Here is a 19,643-nt window from a genome sequence, read left to right as displayed (position 1 = left end):
AAATAAATTAATATATAATAATAAATATAAATAAATAATAAATATCACAAGTTTCTGTTGTCTATCACAGAAGTGTAGATGCGGTGATGAGTAGGTCTTATTTACACTGTAAAATTTAAATACATGAAATGTATTTAAATGAAATAAAAATATGAAATATTTCTTTACATTTTTGTTTAAATTTCTCCCAGCTGCTTCAACGTCAATTACGAAACTAAACGCTTACAAGAAACATGACTTTTACATTAAAAATATCTTGTGGTGCAGAGTTAAAGATCTGCTAGAATTTTACAGTATATGTTGCGAAACTCACAGGATAAGGCAATCGCAAGTATAGAGCTTACTGTGACTAACTTATAGTTACAAATGAGTACAGCTCACTGGTTATGACTCAGGTTTAGCACCAGCATGTTGCGTGCCCTCTCCAAAGAACTAGGCACAGAGTCCAACTCATTGCGACTTAAGTCCAGGACGGATAACTCCTCAAGGTTGAAGAGATCTCGAGGTATCCCATCTTTAGAGATCTGGTTCTCTTTACAATTAATCACACGCAAGCAAGGCAAAGTTGATAAACTTCCTTGCAATGAATTGAGTTGATTCTTTTTCATCTGCAAGCTCTCCTATTGAAACCAATAAACAGTAATTTTATACTTCACATCACACTAGATAGAATCCCAGGAAGTAAAACTTAAGTTTACAAAATACTTGCAAACTGAAACAAAAAATTTGTATGCTTGGAAATATTAATAATAATCAAGACAACACAAAAACATAAATCCACAATATTGTTCAGTGTAACAAATACATACCAGCTTCTTAAGACTTGCTAGTTCATCTGGAACGTGCATCAACTTTGTCTCACTTAATCGCAGCCAGCGAAGTCCTGTCATATCTGCTACATTTTCGGGAAAAGTGTAACCCTGTAGGTGACAGAACGTTTAAGCTGAGTATACCATACCTACTTGTAACAGTAAGCCCACTTGTAACAATTATTAGGCCTATATGGTGTGCTGGTGTTCTTAAAAAAGGCACTTCTTTGAGGCACACTGAGTTAATGGTTTCTGCCTTGTTCAAGCTAGAAACGTTTGTGCTTAGCATCCTCAAATGCAAACAAAAATACCAAATGTGACAATAATTGTATTGGTTAAAAAGCAGTGTTTTATCTTTATGAATAATGCAACAAGCAAAAACTAACCAGTGCTCACCCATATATGAAGACTTGTTCGCCGTGTGGATGGTTAAATGCTCATAAAGTAATGATATTGCGGTCATTAAACCAAATGAGAAAAGAAGACAGTTAAAACAGTAGGTATTTAGGTATCATTTGACAATTCTACTGAGGATGTAAGTAAGATTTTTCTTCGGTTTAGCAAGCAGTTGGACTATGAGAGTAGATAATGTGAAAATTTAAAGGTTTATAGTGTATAGCCTAGAGTTACCGACTCACCGCTTGAAGCTACCCATCTGTGTTATCCCATGCTACCCTGTACTGGTATCTGTGACAACGAAATAGGTGTATTCTATCTATTTATAATAAATCTTCCGCATTCTTTATTCTTTTCAATGAAGAGACCAATTTAGCAACAGCATAAAGAAAAAATGGACCATATATTGCTATAAACCAGTTTCAGTGGTTTGGCACAAGTATACACATATTAAATTTTTGCAAATTAAATAAACTAGTAGCACCAAATTTGGAAAAAAAAACGATATCTTCTGATGAGGGTTCCGCCCAAAACATCACTGTCTGTTTAGTTCTATTTGAGAGCGTTAGTTTTGTGTGTGAGTGCCATCCATCCTGCAATTATTGGTCGTGGAAGGTTACTATTCATGCTGCCTGCGTAAGGCAACGAACATTGTAATTAATCTCGAACAATTCAACAATTATTGCCCTGTCTAAATTTCTAAACGCGTAATCTCAACATATTTTATTCAAGTTATTGCGAGTAAATCAGCTAACCTATTAGCGCAACGATGCAAAATTACGAATGCCAAACAAAAAGTATGTATAAATAAAAGTTATGACATATTAATAAATGAGTTCTCACGCTTTTGCCTCATATTGAGGATCTTAGTGAGAAAACTTCATTCTGGTAAGACCGTTCCAATAATTCGAGTAATATCACTTACTTACCGAAAAGTCATTATGAGCCAAATCAATTCCTCTCACAAAGGGAAGAACTCCTGTAGCCATTATTTTCCGCTATAGCAAACAGCAACTCTACAGAGTTACTTTCGATACAATAGCTAAGTGTAGCTCTTTTCCATGTCCATTAGGGTCAAGTTAGCCGGAAATGCTATATGCTTCTTCATGATTTTTTGCTTTCATATTACGGCTCGCTTATCCAGCGCTCCGCACATAGCGCGGGTTATAGTACGGATATGACGCATCAGCTAGTATTTGATGAAGTCGTTTCTGTCTTGTTACGCCTGATTATAATTCGACGTAGAACAACGAGCTGTCTATACTTGTCCGCCACTCTATGGTTAAGGCAACTCCAAATACACAATTTTCAAATCACCTTCATTCAATAATGAAAGTAGCTTAATGCCAAAGGTAATCACAAGCGGATCTACTAGTTTTGTGTTTTGTTTTAATCTACAGATTAAATTTACATACCTATAAATATACTCTTACAAAGTTATTATGAGCAGTGTTTGTTTTTATCATGTTTATTAAATTGGTTTAACAATTTAACAATTTGTACTCAAAGGCTGAATTGAATCTTACATTTTTAAAGCAAACTTTAGAATCATTAACGAATTTTAATAGCATATGCTGTACTTACTTCCAAACTCTGAGTAAAACTTTCAACAGCTAAAAGTAAAAAGTGCTTAGGGCCTATCAAATAAGAAACAGATATTTTTGTTCCCTAAAGAAACCTTTATAAAATGTATTTTTCATATGTTTTACTAAGCTCAAGGTCATTCACATAGTCAATACTGTGTCAATTTAGAGTCAATTATAATAAAAATGAATTGCAGAAGTGTTGTCGCCTCCTTATATGGTTTGCTTCTCTTGATTGCAGGTTAGTAAAGTACATGTATATGATTATGGATGCTGCAAGTTTTAATCAATGGTAGAAAATTTTCTGCTTGTTTTGTTATTTTTAATTCTGTAAGTAATGTCCAAAAATATGTTTGTTGCGCTAGAAGATAAAGACCTTAACGAAATTGTTACTATCAAGTTTGCTAAAAAATATTTTGTAATGCCGAAGCAGAAAGATTTATAGCAAAGCAATTTTATCCAGTTATCTTTAAGCTTGCCAAACTGTTTGATAAAATTTGGTTGTATGACTTGGAGAAAAGCCTTCACATAGCACGAAATTATTATCTAATTTCTTTGCTAAGGTAAACAAGAGCATAGCATTTCTCAGACTCAAGAATTGACAAATGGTCTCCCTCTATTTTTGTCTAGTTGGTTTAAAAACACTAAAAAGCAGGTTTCACAGTTTTAGACTTTTTTAGCAGCAATTTGTTTCCACCAAATTTTTTTTCAAAACCAATCAAATCATGACAAGAATATAAAAAATGACTGGCAGCACAATTTTATATAACTTAAACATTATATACCATATTTTCTAAAACCTCAGTAATGTTACAATAAAGATACACTCAACACATAAAATTAGAGGTTGTTTCATTATAAACTACAGATTAGCTACTGTTATCTATATATATGTTTCTCAACGTATGTCTGTATATATGTTTGTCTGTTGGTACGCGCTCCGGCTATAACTATTATTAGAACAGCGGAGCTGGACAACAATGCAGACGCAAAGTCATGGCTTACCATCATTAGAAGCCTAACCTTATCAACTAGCTTAATGGAATTTTCCATTGACAATATGCCAGGCTACTAGCTTGAAAGGCACAGTTGTTTGACAAAGTTTTAAAACCTTTACAGTTGTTTTTATTTTTCTCTTAATTTATTTCAACTACGTAAAACACTTCTCTCATGATATGCAGTTTGAAAGTAAAAATGGAGAAACGTTGTTATATGTTAAATAGAAATCAATTTTCTGTCCAAAGACTTTTTTATTACCCGGGCAACGCCGGGTGGTACAGCTAGTACAGTATATAAACATCTTTGTTAACGAGTTTTGTACGAGTGCAGGGTAGGTAATGAAGTCCACACCTCTAATAGGTAGGCTGTCTTCAGTTTTGGGTGCTGCTGGTTTTAGTGTCTGCTGAAGTAGTATATCATAAACTTCTAACTCACTGCCCTCACATATAATGCTGTCTAGCAACAGGAGGCTAGTATTTTCATATTCAGCTCACTATACCGACATATTGAGGACATGGAGAGTATGTCCGGTACATGTACAGTTTATAACTGTCAATAGACAGCTACAATAATACATGTGCAGATAGTCATACCACACTATCCATAGTTTACTTCTGCTGACTCTACTTTCAGGTTCCGCACCTTGATTAGCCTTGCTATTGCGCACAGGGACCTCATCATCACCTTCCCTGGAGTGACATTTTTTTCTATTTCTCTTGTCTTTTTATACTGTTAGAAACGCTCTTCATGTTATTTTTTGTGGTTATATTATAAATGAAAATAAACAAACAAACAAAACAAACACTGTATGTCTCAACAGCATCCAGGTTACGAGTTGCCCGACAGACACAAACACGACATTGTCTTTTCAACTTTAGTATGCAGAGTTTAAAATGATCTAAAAAATATTTTTTAAGAGGCTGAAATGGTTAAATTTACTTAGTTAATGATTCACAAACTTGTTTCTAAAAGTTAGCACACTATGATCGAAAGCAGAGCAATAATTAGCCGAGCTCAAACACAGTCAGTGAAAAATGATTTACTTATGCATTGCTTCGTCTAAAACAAATAACTCATCTGTAATGTCATGTTGTGTGGCATATATATATATATATATACATGCATATAAAAATTGGTTTCCTCACTTCTGTTAACCCAGGTGGGTGGTAATGTTTACTGAGAGTTTGAGCACTTGCCTCAAGATCTTAGCCATTCCAACAGTGCCCTTTTTACAACTGACATGCTGATTGTTGCCAGTATTTGGTCAAGCCACATTTGATGTGCAGGTGTTATTGCACCGGATACTCCAAGGACTACTGTAATTACAATTGGCTTTATGTCAGCGCTTTTCATTTTTCTCTCCGAGGATGAGATATCTTTCATTCAGCCTTTTTCTTTTTCTTTACGGGCTATGTTGTTGTCATTGGGTACTGCTATATCTATTATAGTAGCCCTCCTGCTCTACCTGTATATCACCACTATATCTGGCTGGTTTGCCAAGATGTGCTTGTCTGTTTGGATGTACAAGTCATATGGTAGATTTTTATGCTGATAACATTTGTCTCACCACTGTTACGTATAATGACAAATAACCATGGCATGTATGCATGCACTTGTGAGAGTTATTCTTCAATTTTTTCTTTTCTGTGATGGCTATGTTGTAGTCATTGGGTACTGCTTGTCAATCTGGATGTAAAAGTCCTAGAGAATATTAACAGTCGTTTTCATTGACGTTCCACCAGTGTTGCGGTTGATTGAGGCTATACTCATCACAAAGGCCTCTGCACACTACACCTGCGACTTGGATTACGCCGCTCAGTGCATGCATTTTATGCTAGCTGCTTGTATCCACACAGATCATCACACTAGAAATGATCGTATATACATGTATGTATATAGATAATAATTTGAGTCTTCTTGTTAATGTTCTGGCTGAAACATTCACACAGAGGCCATAATCATTGTATAGGCTTTTGTACACTACACCTGCAATATGATTATGCGGCTCAGTGTATGCATTTCTACCTACCTGCTTGTATCTATTGATTATGTGTTCAATGGTCTCTGTTGCATCCTTGCACAGTCTGCATCTAGGATCATTTTTAGCGTGATGGATCTGTGTTTGGAGTTGCCTATATGCATCTATACGTGTTATAAGTATCATAAATGATAGCATACTGTGTTAATAAAACCAATATTACATAGTATGTTTAGATTTTTGATATGCAAACATAAATACTTACATTGTTTTTAATTATCTATGGAAGCAAATGTGTAATTAAATTAAAAAAATAAAAAAGATAAAGTCTTTAATACTTCTATATACTTTTATATATACTTATATAATTAATAATTATATATACTTATATAATTAATAATAAAGTCAGTTAAAGGCATAGTCTGATGGATAAGCTCGCACTGCCTCTAGAACTAGAGGCTCTGATATTGAAATCTCTGTGAAGCAGATTTTTCGTTACTCAAACTTTATTGCGACAACCGGACAGACAGACAGACAGACAGACACTCACATATATATATAAATTTAGTACCCCATAGTTTGAGAATCATAATACGATTTACATGTATTGAAGTATTCTAATTACCAAGTGTCAATAATTGATAAATTTGTCGATAACTACCAACATACTAAAAATAGAAAAAGATACATACAATACAAAAGCTACTAGGTAAGCCATGGAGGCGCGCCTGGCCATATGGTTAATACCAATGGTGCCTTATGTATGTCATAGCAGACCTGATTGTCACACAGACCAATACTAACAGAGTACTTTTTGACATTTCTAGAGCTGTTTTTAAACTAAAAGGTTACAGGGTACCACGAGTGACAATCACACAACCTAGCTTCAGCATTAGTTTTGTAAGTTATTGGAAAATTCACAGCAAATAATAAGGATTACGTTGTCTTAAACAATATAAGTTATTCAGGGTGCAATAGAGACTATTTAACCTGAATAGCTCTATTCTATTGCTATTTTCCTCACCTCTGAATAATTGGAATTTTCAAACGAGGTCAGCCTCAGCAGCATGTGGCATATACATGTACATGTGTACTAGTCTATGTCAGGTGTTGCACGGGTATTAAAATCAGCTTATAAACAGTGACAGGTAATGTAGTTACCTGCTACTTGCCATTAGCCTGGCACATTGCCAATGACTAATTTGATTAAGCTAGTATCCATATTGCTAAACTTACTAATAAGAGCTGTGAGAGCAAGCTTTAGTGATGCAGAGTCCTATGTGTATTTTAACCGACATAATGACTCCTATTGCCTAATGAATTTATTGCATCTCGTTGTAGCATAATTAGTTAGGTTATCACCTGGTTAAAATCAAATCCAGATCGAAGCAAATCTCCCATAACTAGATTTTAATAGCTATATCTGGACACACCGTATTATTTATACAAACTATAAACGAATATCACACAAACAATTAATACATTTTATTTAAAAATTAAGTTTTTAAGCAGCAATATAGCTCCTCCAATTTAAAAGCTTTGGTTTTACATGCAGCTCAAGTATTGGGTAATTTTTAAGAAAGGCCTGATGTATAGCCTGATGTACACATGTTTTACGAAATGTGTACATCAAGCTATTTACCAAATTTTTCTGTCACCATTACCACGAACTGTTTCCCTCGATAGCCTTTCTAAACACTTTGGTGTATGATAAGACTGCATGTACATTATTACAAGCAATATCTATTGGAGTTGTTCACTCTTTGTCATAGTTTTGCGCTCCCGTATTGGTTATTAAGGCGAATACGCTCAATATTCGGACAAACAAGTTTATAAACGTATCAGCTTGCTTGATTGATGTACGTATAGCGGAAGATTTGGAAATCTGTTCTTGAGTGACTTACTGCTAGTATTGCCTTTTGTCTGTGAATGCCGATCACCAGGTAGGTTTTTGAGTTTTAATACCATACTAGCATTTAAACCAGATACTTTAACAACGCTGTTGATTGCCTCCGAACGTTGACAAGCGTATGTATCAGAGGAAGAATCATTTTAAAAATGGTTAAATGCATAGGGACAATGTTGTTGGTTATTTGGACAATTAAGGCGTATTTAAAACATTGTCACATTCATCTAGATGACTAAGATTTGTGTTTGTTTTAAAGTTTATTTTTGGTTTTTCTTGCTCAGCTTGATTTTTTAAATACATGTATTATGGGGTGATGTAGTTAGATCCATAGCTAGAACGAATTTGAACGACAACGAATCTTAACATGACACACAATGCAAGACTTTTTTTTATCAAGCCAACAGTAGCTGTAAGGTAATTTTACGTTCTATGTCTTGCATTAGAAAATTGGAAAAAATTTATCAGCTGAAGGGCTTTATCTCCTTTGTCGGTTTAGTTTTATGAGTAAATATAACTATTGCAATTTAATACTTTGTAGTTACCGTAATATTTATTTTGAAGCTAAATTGCAGATATACACACACGATGCATAACAAAGCTTTTACTAAAATATAACCTGGTTTGCTTTTGATGGTCGTCACTTTACCAAAAGTACTATTTTGGAACCAGAATCGAACAGTTTGATATTATTTATATTAAATACAAGTTTCCTTGTGAAAACATTCAATTCATTTATATGGCGATATTGTACATTGTTTTACTGATTGTGTTAGATTGTCTAAAATAATCTTTCTGCTCAATAAACAACTATTAAAGGAGTTAATCATTTCCTATGTTCAAAATTTATATTTTGTATGCTAAATGAATAGGTTAAGCATATGTTTAATTTGTGTTTACAGTGGTAACTGTCAAGGCTGATTTGGAAAATTTACATGTAGTGTGACTGCTTAATTGTACAGGTAGCTTTTAGAACTTTTTCAACTTACTCTTGCTCAAGTTCACATTATTTTGATGACTTGTTGTTTCACTACTCAATTAGACTATTTCTCTTTTAAGTTGAATCACATTTGTAAATATAGCATGAACCTTTCATTGATTAGCTCATTGTTGACGTATGATATACACCATTGAGGTTTTCACCCTTTGGGCCTTCCTAGAATATCTCTAAATGGGTTTACTATTGAGATGTATAATGCCAACTGTCTGATCTGGTCTACTTGCTTGCTTTAGATAGTTTTTGATTGATTTGTACCATATTACATAATTTCACTTCCTTGCAACCTAATTGCGCATATGGTAGGCATAAAATGAATGTAGTTACTAGGATTTAACCTTGATTAGTTCTGTTACAAACGTCTATCTACACGTTTGCAATAATGTTAGGCGCAATCACACGAAGCTTCTCGAGGAAGCCTAAAGCATTGGTTGCCCTTACTTTGTCATAGATGCATGATGTCAAAGATGTCATGAAATATGGCCGAGAACTACAAAGCTTTCACTTTGACATTTGTGACGCTTTTAATCCCCTCGTATGCTGCTGTGGGTTTCAACTATTAAAGTATCACAGCCATCTGTTCTTTTGAAGCAGCTTCTATTTTAGCTTGCTTATTGTAGGTACGAATGAATAAAAGTAAATAGATTTGAGTACTATCTGCTGAATCAAATATCAAAGACATCAGCTGAAAGTCTCAAATATATTTGTGTTGAATTTTATCAAAGATGAAAGATATCAGTTTGCTCTCAACAATAATCAAAGAGAACAGAAGCTATGAATGGCACCAGCAATTCTATAATTTTCTATTATCTATTTTCTCTAACCCTCCTGCTGTTATTTCAGCTAGATAACCCACTGCAGTGACCTCTCACGCTGCTCTTTCAACTAGATAACCGCTGCAATGATCTCTCATGCTGGACCACTCTATTCACCCAGTTATCGTGGATGAATTGTTGTTCAAGTTTTGATATTTTGGTTGGTTTACTATTGTTAGGGCCGGCTATGCCAAGTGCTCTGTCATTGCTGCCAGCTGGTAGTATTAGTACCAGATAGTCTTGATAGCGTTTCTTTGCTCGGCAATCGCAGACAAAAAGTGTTATGTGTATTGCCAGCCGTACTGTAGCATTGTGGCATTGTTGCTTGTAGTCTCGCTAAGACTTGTATCAAATGCAGTAGTCCTATTGTTACATTCATGGCTGATATGTAGGGCAACGTAATATATGCTTTGTCTCTGCGCAGTTTTGTATCAATGGATGAGTATTGAGATATATAAATGCCCCGCAATGAAAATCCATTCTAGTATTCACTCAATTATTATCTTGTTTGCGTGTTACCCTCCGGAAGTAGAGCTCATGAGCCTCGCGGCCAATATTCGACCAACGGTCATTGTATCTCCAATCAGTATGTTAACATGTTTTGATTCTCCTGTTATAAGCCCATTGCTGTCCACTCTGGGCATGAGTTGACAAGCAATTTGATCAAAGATGGTGTCAGGTTATTCCCAACTAGTCACTCAGTCGAAACGATTGTGCATTTTCGTCCTCGTTAGACAGACTGTATTTTATCTATATGGCTGTCGCATGGACCACTCAACTGCTGTAGTGATATTGCTCGAGAAATCTATTAGTGGTTACTGGTTTGCCATAGGTACACGAGTTAGATAAGTGAAGGTCAGGGCCGGTCAGGTCTCCTGCCTTTATTGATTCGCGTGTCACTGTGGTCAGAGTGAAAGTAACATCATCAACTGCACTTGTGTTGCTTGATAACTGACTGATGGTACTAATATAGCTGTGGTAATGCTACGAGTCACACCAGCTGCAATAGTAGCATTTTAGTACTGGTTTAGCATCTACTAATTGCAGTAGTGTTAATATATCAATGACAGCTGTAGTCTACGAGTGATTGCATTAGTAAGAATATAAAAGTAATAGTCTGCCGTTAGTTTAAGTAGTACTCTATATTAGTTTTAGTTAAAGTAGTCAGTGTTCAAGTAATCACCATTTATCAGGATTCCAAAGGCTTTCACTGGATGCTGTCTGTTTAGGTGGCAAAGGTCAGTTGCTGCAAGGCCTATTTGTCGTAATATTTACACAATGTTTTGAGGCTGCTCTCCAGTGATGCCCTCTGTCCCCATGGACCAAGATACAGTGCTAAGTCTCACACAGGATGTCAGAACATTCAGCGACTACCTCGCCAAGTTGCACAATGCCATCTACAAGCAAAGTGGTGAGCTAATATTGCAGTGCTTTTTTTCAAGGGATTTGTTGGCTTGCAGTCTGAGCCTATCAATTATCCAAGTTGATTTGATGGGAATGTGGGATATGGAATATTAATGAAACTGTGTATGGTGCCCCTTTTTTATATGGCTAGGTGATATGAATGCCCTTTTGGCTTGCTAGTGCATGAAGTATGAAGAGCATCTGTTCACAAACTGTTATATAGCTAGCAAACTAGCCAAGTTTGCTATGGAAACCCATGTTGCTGGAGGCAGGCGTCTATGTATACATGTCTCACCTGAATCAGCTTTGACCACTGAGGTTATTATTACTTATGTTGTATGGACTGCCTAGGGCCGTGCCAATTAGCTAGCTAATTTTTGACCAAGCCCCTAATTACGAAGATCCTACATAAAGTGAACAACTTTTGAATTTTATGTCAGCACCTCTATGACATACCGCTATTCTTCTGGTAATAGAAAATTTTGGTTTTCATCTTTTAGCTTGCTTTTTGTCTCAATAAAGTCGCATCGCTCTTTTTACCATATCGGTTGATGGCGAGAACTTTAAAAATGGTCGGATGGTATCAACGAACAGCCTTATAACTTGAAGAGCCCAGTTGTGCATCTTTTTTTCTGACAGAGATTAGGCACTTGTTTTCTCCTTCAAGCAGAAGTTGGATGGCTGATGCACTGCAAGAGTGGGTCAAAAATCTTTTCTTTTACGGCATGCTCAGTGGTATACCCCTTAGTATTTTACGGAGCAGATGTTGTCTGATAAATTAACATTAGGCATTCTATTCACTTTTGGTTTGTTTTCTTCTTGCTGGGTTTAGCAAGACTAATACAAGTTACTCTGACACACAACATCCAGGCAACCTCTCCTTACACTTAAAACACTCAGTCTTCAACACTCATCTTACACTTGAAACACTCAGTCTTCAACACTCATCTTACACTTGAAACACTCAGTCTTCAACACTCATCTTACACTTGAAACACTCAGTCTTCAACACTCATCTTACACTTGAAATACTCAGTCTTCAACACTCATCTTACACTTGAAATACTCAGTCTTCAACACTCATCTTACACTTGAAACATTCAGTCTTCAACACTCATCTTACACTTGAAACACTCAGTCTTCAACACTCATCTTACACTTGAAATACTCAGTCTTCAACACTCATCTTACACTTGAAACATTCAGTCTTCAACACTCATCTTATACTTGAAACACTCAGTCTTCAACACTCATCTTACACTTGAAATACTCAGTCTTCAACACTCATCTTACACTTGAAACATTCAGTTTTCAACACTCATCTTACACTTGAAACATTCAGTTTTCAACACTCATCTTACGCTTGAAACATTCAGTCTTCAACACTCATCTTACACTTGAAACACTCAGTCTTCAACACTCATCTTACACTTGAAATACTCAGTCTTCAACACTCATCGTACACTTGAAACACTCAGACTTCAACACTCATCTTACACTTGAAACACTCAGTCTTCAACACTCATCTTACGCTTGAAACACTCAGTCTTCAACACTCATCTTACACTTGAAACACTCAGTCTTCAACACTCATCTTATACTTGAAACATTCAGTCTTTAACACTCATCTTACACTTGAAACACTCAGTCTTCAACACTCATCTTACGCTTGAAACATTCAGTCTTCAACACTCATCTTACACTTGATATGCTCAGTCTTCAACACTCATCTTACACTTGAAACGCTCAGTCTTCAACACTCATCTTACACTTGAAACATTCAGTCTTCAACACTCATCTTACACTTGAAATACTCAGTCTTCAACACTCATCTTACACTTGAAACATTCAGTCTTCAACACTCATCTTACACTTGAAATACTCAGTCTTCAACACTCATCTTACACTTGAAATACTCAGTCTTCAACACTCATCTTACACTTGAAACATTCAGTCTTCAACACTCATCTTACACTTGAAACACTCAGTCTTCAACACTCATCTTACACTTGAAATACTCAGTCTTCAACACTCATCTTACACTTGAAACATTCAGTCTTCAACACTCATCTTATACTTGAAACACTCAGTCTTCAACACTCATCTTACACTTGAAATACTCAGTCTTCAACACTCATCTTACACTTGAAACATTCAGTTTTCAACACTCATCTTACACTTGAAACATTCAGTTTTCAACACTCATCTTACGCTTGAAACATTCAGTCTTCAACACTCATCTTACACTTGAAACACTCAGTCTTCAACACTCATCTTACACTTGAAATACTCAGTCTTCAACACTCATCGTACACTTGAAACACTCAGACTTCAACACTCATCTTACACTTGAAACACTCAGTCTTCAACACTCATCTTACGCTTGAAACACTCAGTCTTCAACACTCATCTTACACTTGAAACACTCAGTCTTCAACACTCATCTTATACTTGAAACATTCAGTCTTTAACACTCATCTTACACTTGAAACACTCAGTCTTCAACACTCATCTTACGCTTGAAACATTCAGTCTTCAACACTCATCTTACACTTGATATGCTCAGTCTTCAACACTCATCTTACACTTGAAACGCTCAGTCTTCAACACTCATCTTACACTTGAAACATTCAGTCTTCAACACTCATCTTACACTTGAAATACTCAGTCTTCAACACTCATCTTACACTTGAAACATTCAGTCTTCAACACTCATCTTACACTTGAAATACTCAGTCTTCAACACTCATCTTACACTTGAAATACTCAGTCTTCAACACTCATCTTACACTTGAAACATTCAGTCTTCAACACTCATCTTACACTTGAAACGCTCAGTCTTCAACACTCATCTTACACTTGAAACGCTCAGTCTTCAACACTCATCTTACACTTGAAACATTCAGTCTTCAACACTCATCTTACACTTGAAATACTCAGTCTTCAACACTCATCTTACACTTGAAATACTCAGTCTTCAACACTCATTTTACACTTGAAATACTCAGTCTTCAACACTCATCTTACACTTGAAACATTCAGTCTTCAACACTCGTCTTACACTTGAAACACTCAGTCTTCAACACTCGTCTTACACTTGAAATACTCAGTCTTCAACACTCATCTTACACTTGAAACGCTCAGTCTTCAACACTCATCTTACACTTGAAATATTCAGTCTTCAACACTCATCTTACACTTGAAACACTCAGTCTTCAACACTCATCTTACACTTGAAACACTCAGTCTTCAACACTCATCTTACACTTGAAACACTCAGTCTTCAACACTCATCTTACACTTGAAACACTCAGTCTTCAACACTCATCTTACACTTGAAACATTCAGTCTTCAACACTCATCTTACACTTGAAACATTCAGTCTTCAACACTCATCTTACACTTGAAACATTCAGTCTTCAACACTCATCTTACACTTGAAACACTCAGTCTTCAACACTCATCTTACACTTGAAACACTCAGTTTTCAACACTCATCTTACGCTTGAAACACTCAGTTTTCAACACTCATCTTACGCTTGAAATACTCAGTCTTCAACACTCATCTTACACTTGAAACATTCAGTTTTCAACACTCATCTTACACTTGAAACATTCAGTCTTCAACACTCATCTTACACTTGAAACGTTCAGTCTTCAACACTCATCTTACACTTGAAACACTCAGTCTTCAACACTCATCTTACACTTGAAACACTCAGTCTTCAACACTCATCTTACACTTGAAACACTCAGTCTTCAACACTCATCTTACACTTGAAACATTCAGTCTTCAACACTCATCTTATACTTGAAACACTCAGTCTTCAACACTCATCTTACACTTGAAATACTCAGTCTTCAACACTCATCTTACACTTGAAACATTCAGTTTTCAACACTCATCTTACACTTGAAACACTCAGTTTTCAACACTCATCTTACGCTTGAAATACTCAGTCTTCAACACTCATCTTATACTTGAAACATTCAGTCTTCAACACTCATCTTACACTTGAAACACTCAGTCTTCAACACTCATCTTACACTTGAAACACTCAGTCTTCAACACTCATCTTACACTTGAAACACTCAGTCTTCAACACTCATCTTACACTTGAAACATTCAGTCTTCAACACTCATCTTATACTTGAAACACTCAGTCTTCAACACTCGTCTTACACTTGAAACACTCAGTCTTCAACACTCATCTTACACTTGAAACACTCAGTCTTCAACACTCATCTTACACTTGAAACGCTCAGTTTTCAACACTCATCTTACACTTGAAACGCTCAGTCTTCAACACTCATCTTACACTTGAAACGCTCAGTCTTCAACACTCATCTTACACTTGAAACGCTCAGTCTTCAACACTCATCTTACACTTGAAACGCTCAGTCTTCAACACTCATCTTACACTTGAAACGCTCAGTCTTCAACACTCATCTTACACTTGAAACGCTCAGTCTTCAACACTCATCTTACACTTGAAACGCTCAGTCTTCAACACTCATCTTACACTTGAAACATTCAGTCTTCAACACTCATCTTATACTTGAAATACTCAGTCTTCAACACTCATCTTACACTTGAAACATTCAGTCTTCAACACTCATCTTACACTTGAAATACTCAGTCTTCAACACTCATCTTACACTTGAAACACTCAGTCTTCAACACTCATCTTTCACTTGAAACGCTCAGTCTTCAACACTCATCTTACACTTGAAACGCTCAGTCTTCAACACTCATCTTACACTTGAAACATTCAGTCTTCAACACTCATCTTACACTTGAAATACTCAGTCTTCAACACTCATCTTACACTTGAAATACTCAGTCTTCAACACTCATCTTACACTTGAAATACTCAGTCTTCAACACTCATCTTACACTTGAAACATTCAGTCTTCAACACTCATCTTACACTTGAAATACTCAGTCTTCAACACTCATCTTACACTTGAAATACTCAGTCTTCAACACTCATCTTACACTTGAAACACTCAGTCTTCAACACTCATCTTACACTTGAAACACTCAGACTTCAACACTCATCTTACATTTGAAATACTCAGTCTTCAACACTCATCTTACACTTGAAACACTCAGTCTTCAGCACTCATCTTACACTTGCAATACTCAGTCTTCAACACTCATCTTACACTTGAAACATTCAGTCTTCAACACTCATCTTACACTTGAAACATTCAGTCTTCAACACTCATCTTACACTTGAAACATTCAGTCTTCAACACTCATCTTACACTTGAAACACTCAGTCTTCAACACTCATCTTACACTTGAAACACTCAGTCTTCAACACTCATCTTACACTTGAAACATTCAGTCTTCAACACTCATCTTATACTTGAAACACTCAGTCTTCAACACTCATCTTACACTTGAAATACTCAGTCTTCAACACTCATCTTACACTTGAAACATTCAGTTTTCAACACTCATCTTACACTTGAAACACTCAGTTTTCAACACTCATCTTACGCTTGAAATACTCAGTCTTCATAACTCATCTTACACTTGAAACATTCAGTCTTCAACACTCATCTTACACTTGAAACATTCAGTCTTTAACACTCATCTTACACTTGAAACACTCAGTCTTCAACACTCATCTTACGCTTGAAATACTCAGTCTTCAACACTCATCTTACACTTGAAACATTCAGTCTTCAACACTCGTCTTACACTTGAAACGCTCAGTCTTCAACACTCATCTTACACTTGAAACGCTCAGTCTTCAACACTCATCTTACGCTTGAAACATTCAGTCTTCAACACTCATCGTACACTTGAAACACTCAGTCTTCAACACTCATCTTACACTTGAAACACTCAGTCTTCAACACTCATCTTACACTTGAAACACTCAGTCTTCAACACTCATCTTACACTTGAAACGCTCAGTCTTCAACACTCATCTTACACTTGAAACATTCAGTCTTCAACACTCATCTTACACTTGAAACGCTCAGTCTTCAACACTCATCTTACACTTGAAACATTCAGTCTTCAACACTCATCTTACACTTGAAACACTCAGTCTTCAACACTCGTCTTACACTTGAAACGCTCAGTCTTCAACACTCATCTTATACTTGAAACGCTCAGTCTTCAACACTCATCTTACACTTGAAACGCTCAGTCTTCAACACTCATCTTACACTTGAAATACTCAGTCTTCAACACTCATCTTACACTTGAAATACTCAGTCTTCAACACTCATCTTACACTTGAAACACTCAGTCTTCAACACTCATCTTACACTTGAAACACTCAGTCTTCAACACTCATCTTACACTTGAAACACTCAGACTTCAACACTCATCTTACACTTGAAATACTCAGTCTTCAACACTCATCTTACACTTGAAACACTCAGTCTTCAACACTCATCTTACACTTGAAATACTCAGTCTTCAACACTCATCTTACACTTGAAACATTCAGTCTTCAACACTCATCTTACACTTGAAATACTCAGTCTTCAACACTCATCTTACACTTGAAATACTCAGTCTTCAACACTCATCTTACACTTGAAACACTCAGTCTTCAACACTCATCTTACACTTGAAATACTCAGTCTTCAACACTCATCTTACACTTGAAATACTCAGTCTTCAACACTCATCTTACACTTGAAATACTCAGTCTTCAACACTCATCTTACACTTGAAACATTCAGTCTTCAACACTCATCTTACACTTGAAATACTCAGTCTTCAACACTCATCTTACACTTGAAATACTCAGTCTTCAACACTCATCTTACACTTGAAACACTCAGTCTTCAACACTCATCTTACACTTGAAACACTCAGACTTCAACACTCATCTTACATTTGAAATACTCAGTCTTCAACACTCATCTTACACTTGAAACACTCAGTCTTCAGCACTCATCTTACACTTGCAATACTCAGTCTTCAACACTCATCTTACACTTGAAACATTCAGTCTTCAACACTCATCTTACACTTGCAATACTCAGTCTTCAACACTCATCGTACACTTGAAACACTCAGTCTTCAACACTCATCTTACACTTGAAATACTCAGTCTTCAACACTCATCTTACACTTGAAACACTCAGACTTCAACACTCATCTTACACTTGAAATACTCAGTCTTCAACACTCATCTTACGCTTGAAATACTCAGTCTTCAACACTCATCTTACACTTGAAACACTCAGTCTTCAACACTCATCTTACACTTGAAACATTCAGTCTTCATAACTCATCTTACACTTGAAATACTCAGTCTTCAACACTCATCTTACACTTGAAATATTCAGTCTTCAACACTTATCTTACACTTAGAACGCTTATGCTGCTGCTCATCAAAACCATCACTGATGAACCGTTTTGACACAATCTTTGAAGCAGAAATGCTACAAGGTAGCTGAAATCAGCCACTGTGATTATTCGTCTGCAGATAATGAGTAGAAACGTATATCCTTTCTGAATATCAGACATGGTCTTGGAAGAGACGGGTAATGTTGCTCACTGACAAGTCTCACTCAGATTGTTAGTATATATGCCAGCCGAGGTTGTAGTCTCTATCTCCTCTCTGTATCAACGTTATCTAAATTATCCACTACATTTCCATCTTCCAAAATATCCTTTGTAAGAGTGGTTGTTCCTACGAATGCCAGTCTGTGTTCCATTCGGGCCATGAAGATTGGCGATAGCAAAATTTCATAATTTCTTATTTGTTATTGCAATGAAACCAAATTATCTTTACAAATTATAAACACTCCACTGAATACCACTAAAGTAATATAATACAATGCATCTCATATAGCTGTCGACCTATGCTGGCTGTTTATTGTCGTTGAGTTATAGCATCAACAAAGCTTTTTAAACATATATTTACAAGTTTATTTGTAATGTTTTTTTTTACAATTTGATTGTAGATTTTATTTTCTATAAATGTTCCGAGTAATAATTACAACACACAGTTGTTAATAAAAAGTCTTCTGAAATGATCATTTGCATTCTTTAAAACGTAAACGTTACGAGGAAAAAGCATCAAATCTTTACAGCTTTATACGTTTCCATACTTTATAGGCAGCTTCAATAGAACAACCCTCCAAGCATGGTAGTATATTATGTGTATGTGGTTGGTTTGGCTGTTTATTTTTGTCAACTGAGGTAGGCAGATAGAAAGTAAGGGGGGGGGGGGGCTTGTGAGTCAGCACTGATAAGGTAAATGAGAAATGGTGCTTTATTTGGATTCATTACGCTGCCAACACACTCTACATAGTTCCATTATATGATACAGCGCTGTCTGTGTCCAATTATTCTCCGGTTTGTTTGTTCTCTAGTGTCGTTGCGTGTGATAGCCTGCATTAGCAACCTGCACTAGCGCCTACCATTTGCTACAAATTATGGCATTAGGGTAGCGCTTCTGCAGGGCTGCATGGCACTGCCAAGCGTTATTTGCCTAACTAATTATACAGAAAAGTAATGTGATGGATCGTTGACATGACCTCTCCCATTGCCTTCTCTCGGTTGATAATCTACATGTAACTAGGTTGGATAACTAGCAGGGCTGCATGCTTCTCGCCCTTGGTGTGTCTAGCTACGGCAGATGTAGTTGTTGGTTTGTTTGAACAATATACACCCAGCATCTCTGATGCCTTCACAGCTGCGCTATGTTGTATACGCGTTTCCAGAATTTTGTACTAGCAGCTGCTCTACTCTCAATGCTAGCCTGTCAATG

At 36.2% G+C, this 19,643-nt stretch overlaps 2 protein-coding genes across 8 annotated transcripts in view; one reads left to right on the top strand and one right to left on the bottom strand.

Moving 5' to 3' along the window:
• LOC137394874 (protein flightless-1 homolog) overlaps positions 1–2,276 on the bottom strand; it is a 32,532-nt gene extending 30,256 nt beyond the window's left edge. Inside the window, exons 1-3 of the mRNA XM_068081647.1 lie at positions 2,135–2,276; positions 810–920; positions 382–620 (exon numbers count right to left, since the gene is read on the bottom strand). Coding sequence (XP_067937748.1) covers positions 382–620; positions 810–920; positions 2,135–2,194 — 410 coding nt within the window. The 5' untranslated portion in view covers positions 2,195–2,276. The remainder of the gene's footprint in view (positions 1–381; positions 621–809; positions 921–2,134) is intronic.
• A 5,333-nt stretch (positions 2,277–7,609) lies between these two features.
• Positions 7,610–19,643, top strand: part of LOC137395140 (rho GTPase-activating protein 45-like) — a 44,210-nt gene continuing 32,176 nt past the window's right edge. For 6 of the 7 annotated variants that reach the window (XM_068081956.1, XM_068081954.1, XM_068081958.1 and 3 more), the window contains exons 1-2: positions 7,610–7,708; positions 10,713–10,894. In XM_068081956.1, the coding sequence (XP_067938057.1) occupies positions 10,786–10,894 (109 nt within the window). In that variant the 5' untranslated portion in view covers positions 7,610–7,708; positions 10,713–10,785. Of the gene's footprint in view, positions 7,709–10,381; positions 10,462–10,712; positions 10,895–19,643 lie in introns of those variants that run through there. The other variant, XM_068081955.1, reaches the window with a different exon arrangement.

This window comes from Watersipora subatra, chromosome 4 (assembly GCF_963576615.1).
Source record: "Watersipora subatra chromosome 4, tzWatSuba1.1, whole genome shotgun sequence".
NCBI classification, from domain to species: Eukaryota; Metazoa; Bryozoa; class Gymnolaemata; order Cheilostomatida; family Watersiporidae; genus Watersipora; species Watersipora subatra.
Note: the sequence above shows the minus strand (reverse complement) of the source record. Positions and strands in the feature narration are given on the sequence as shown.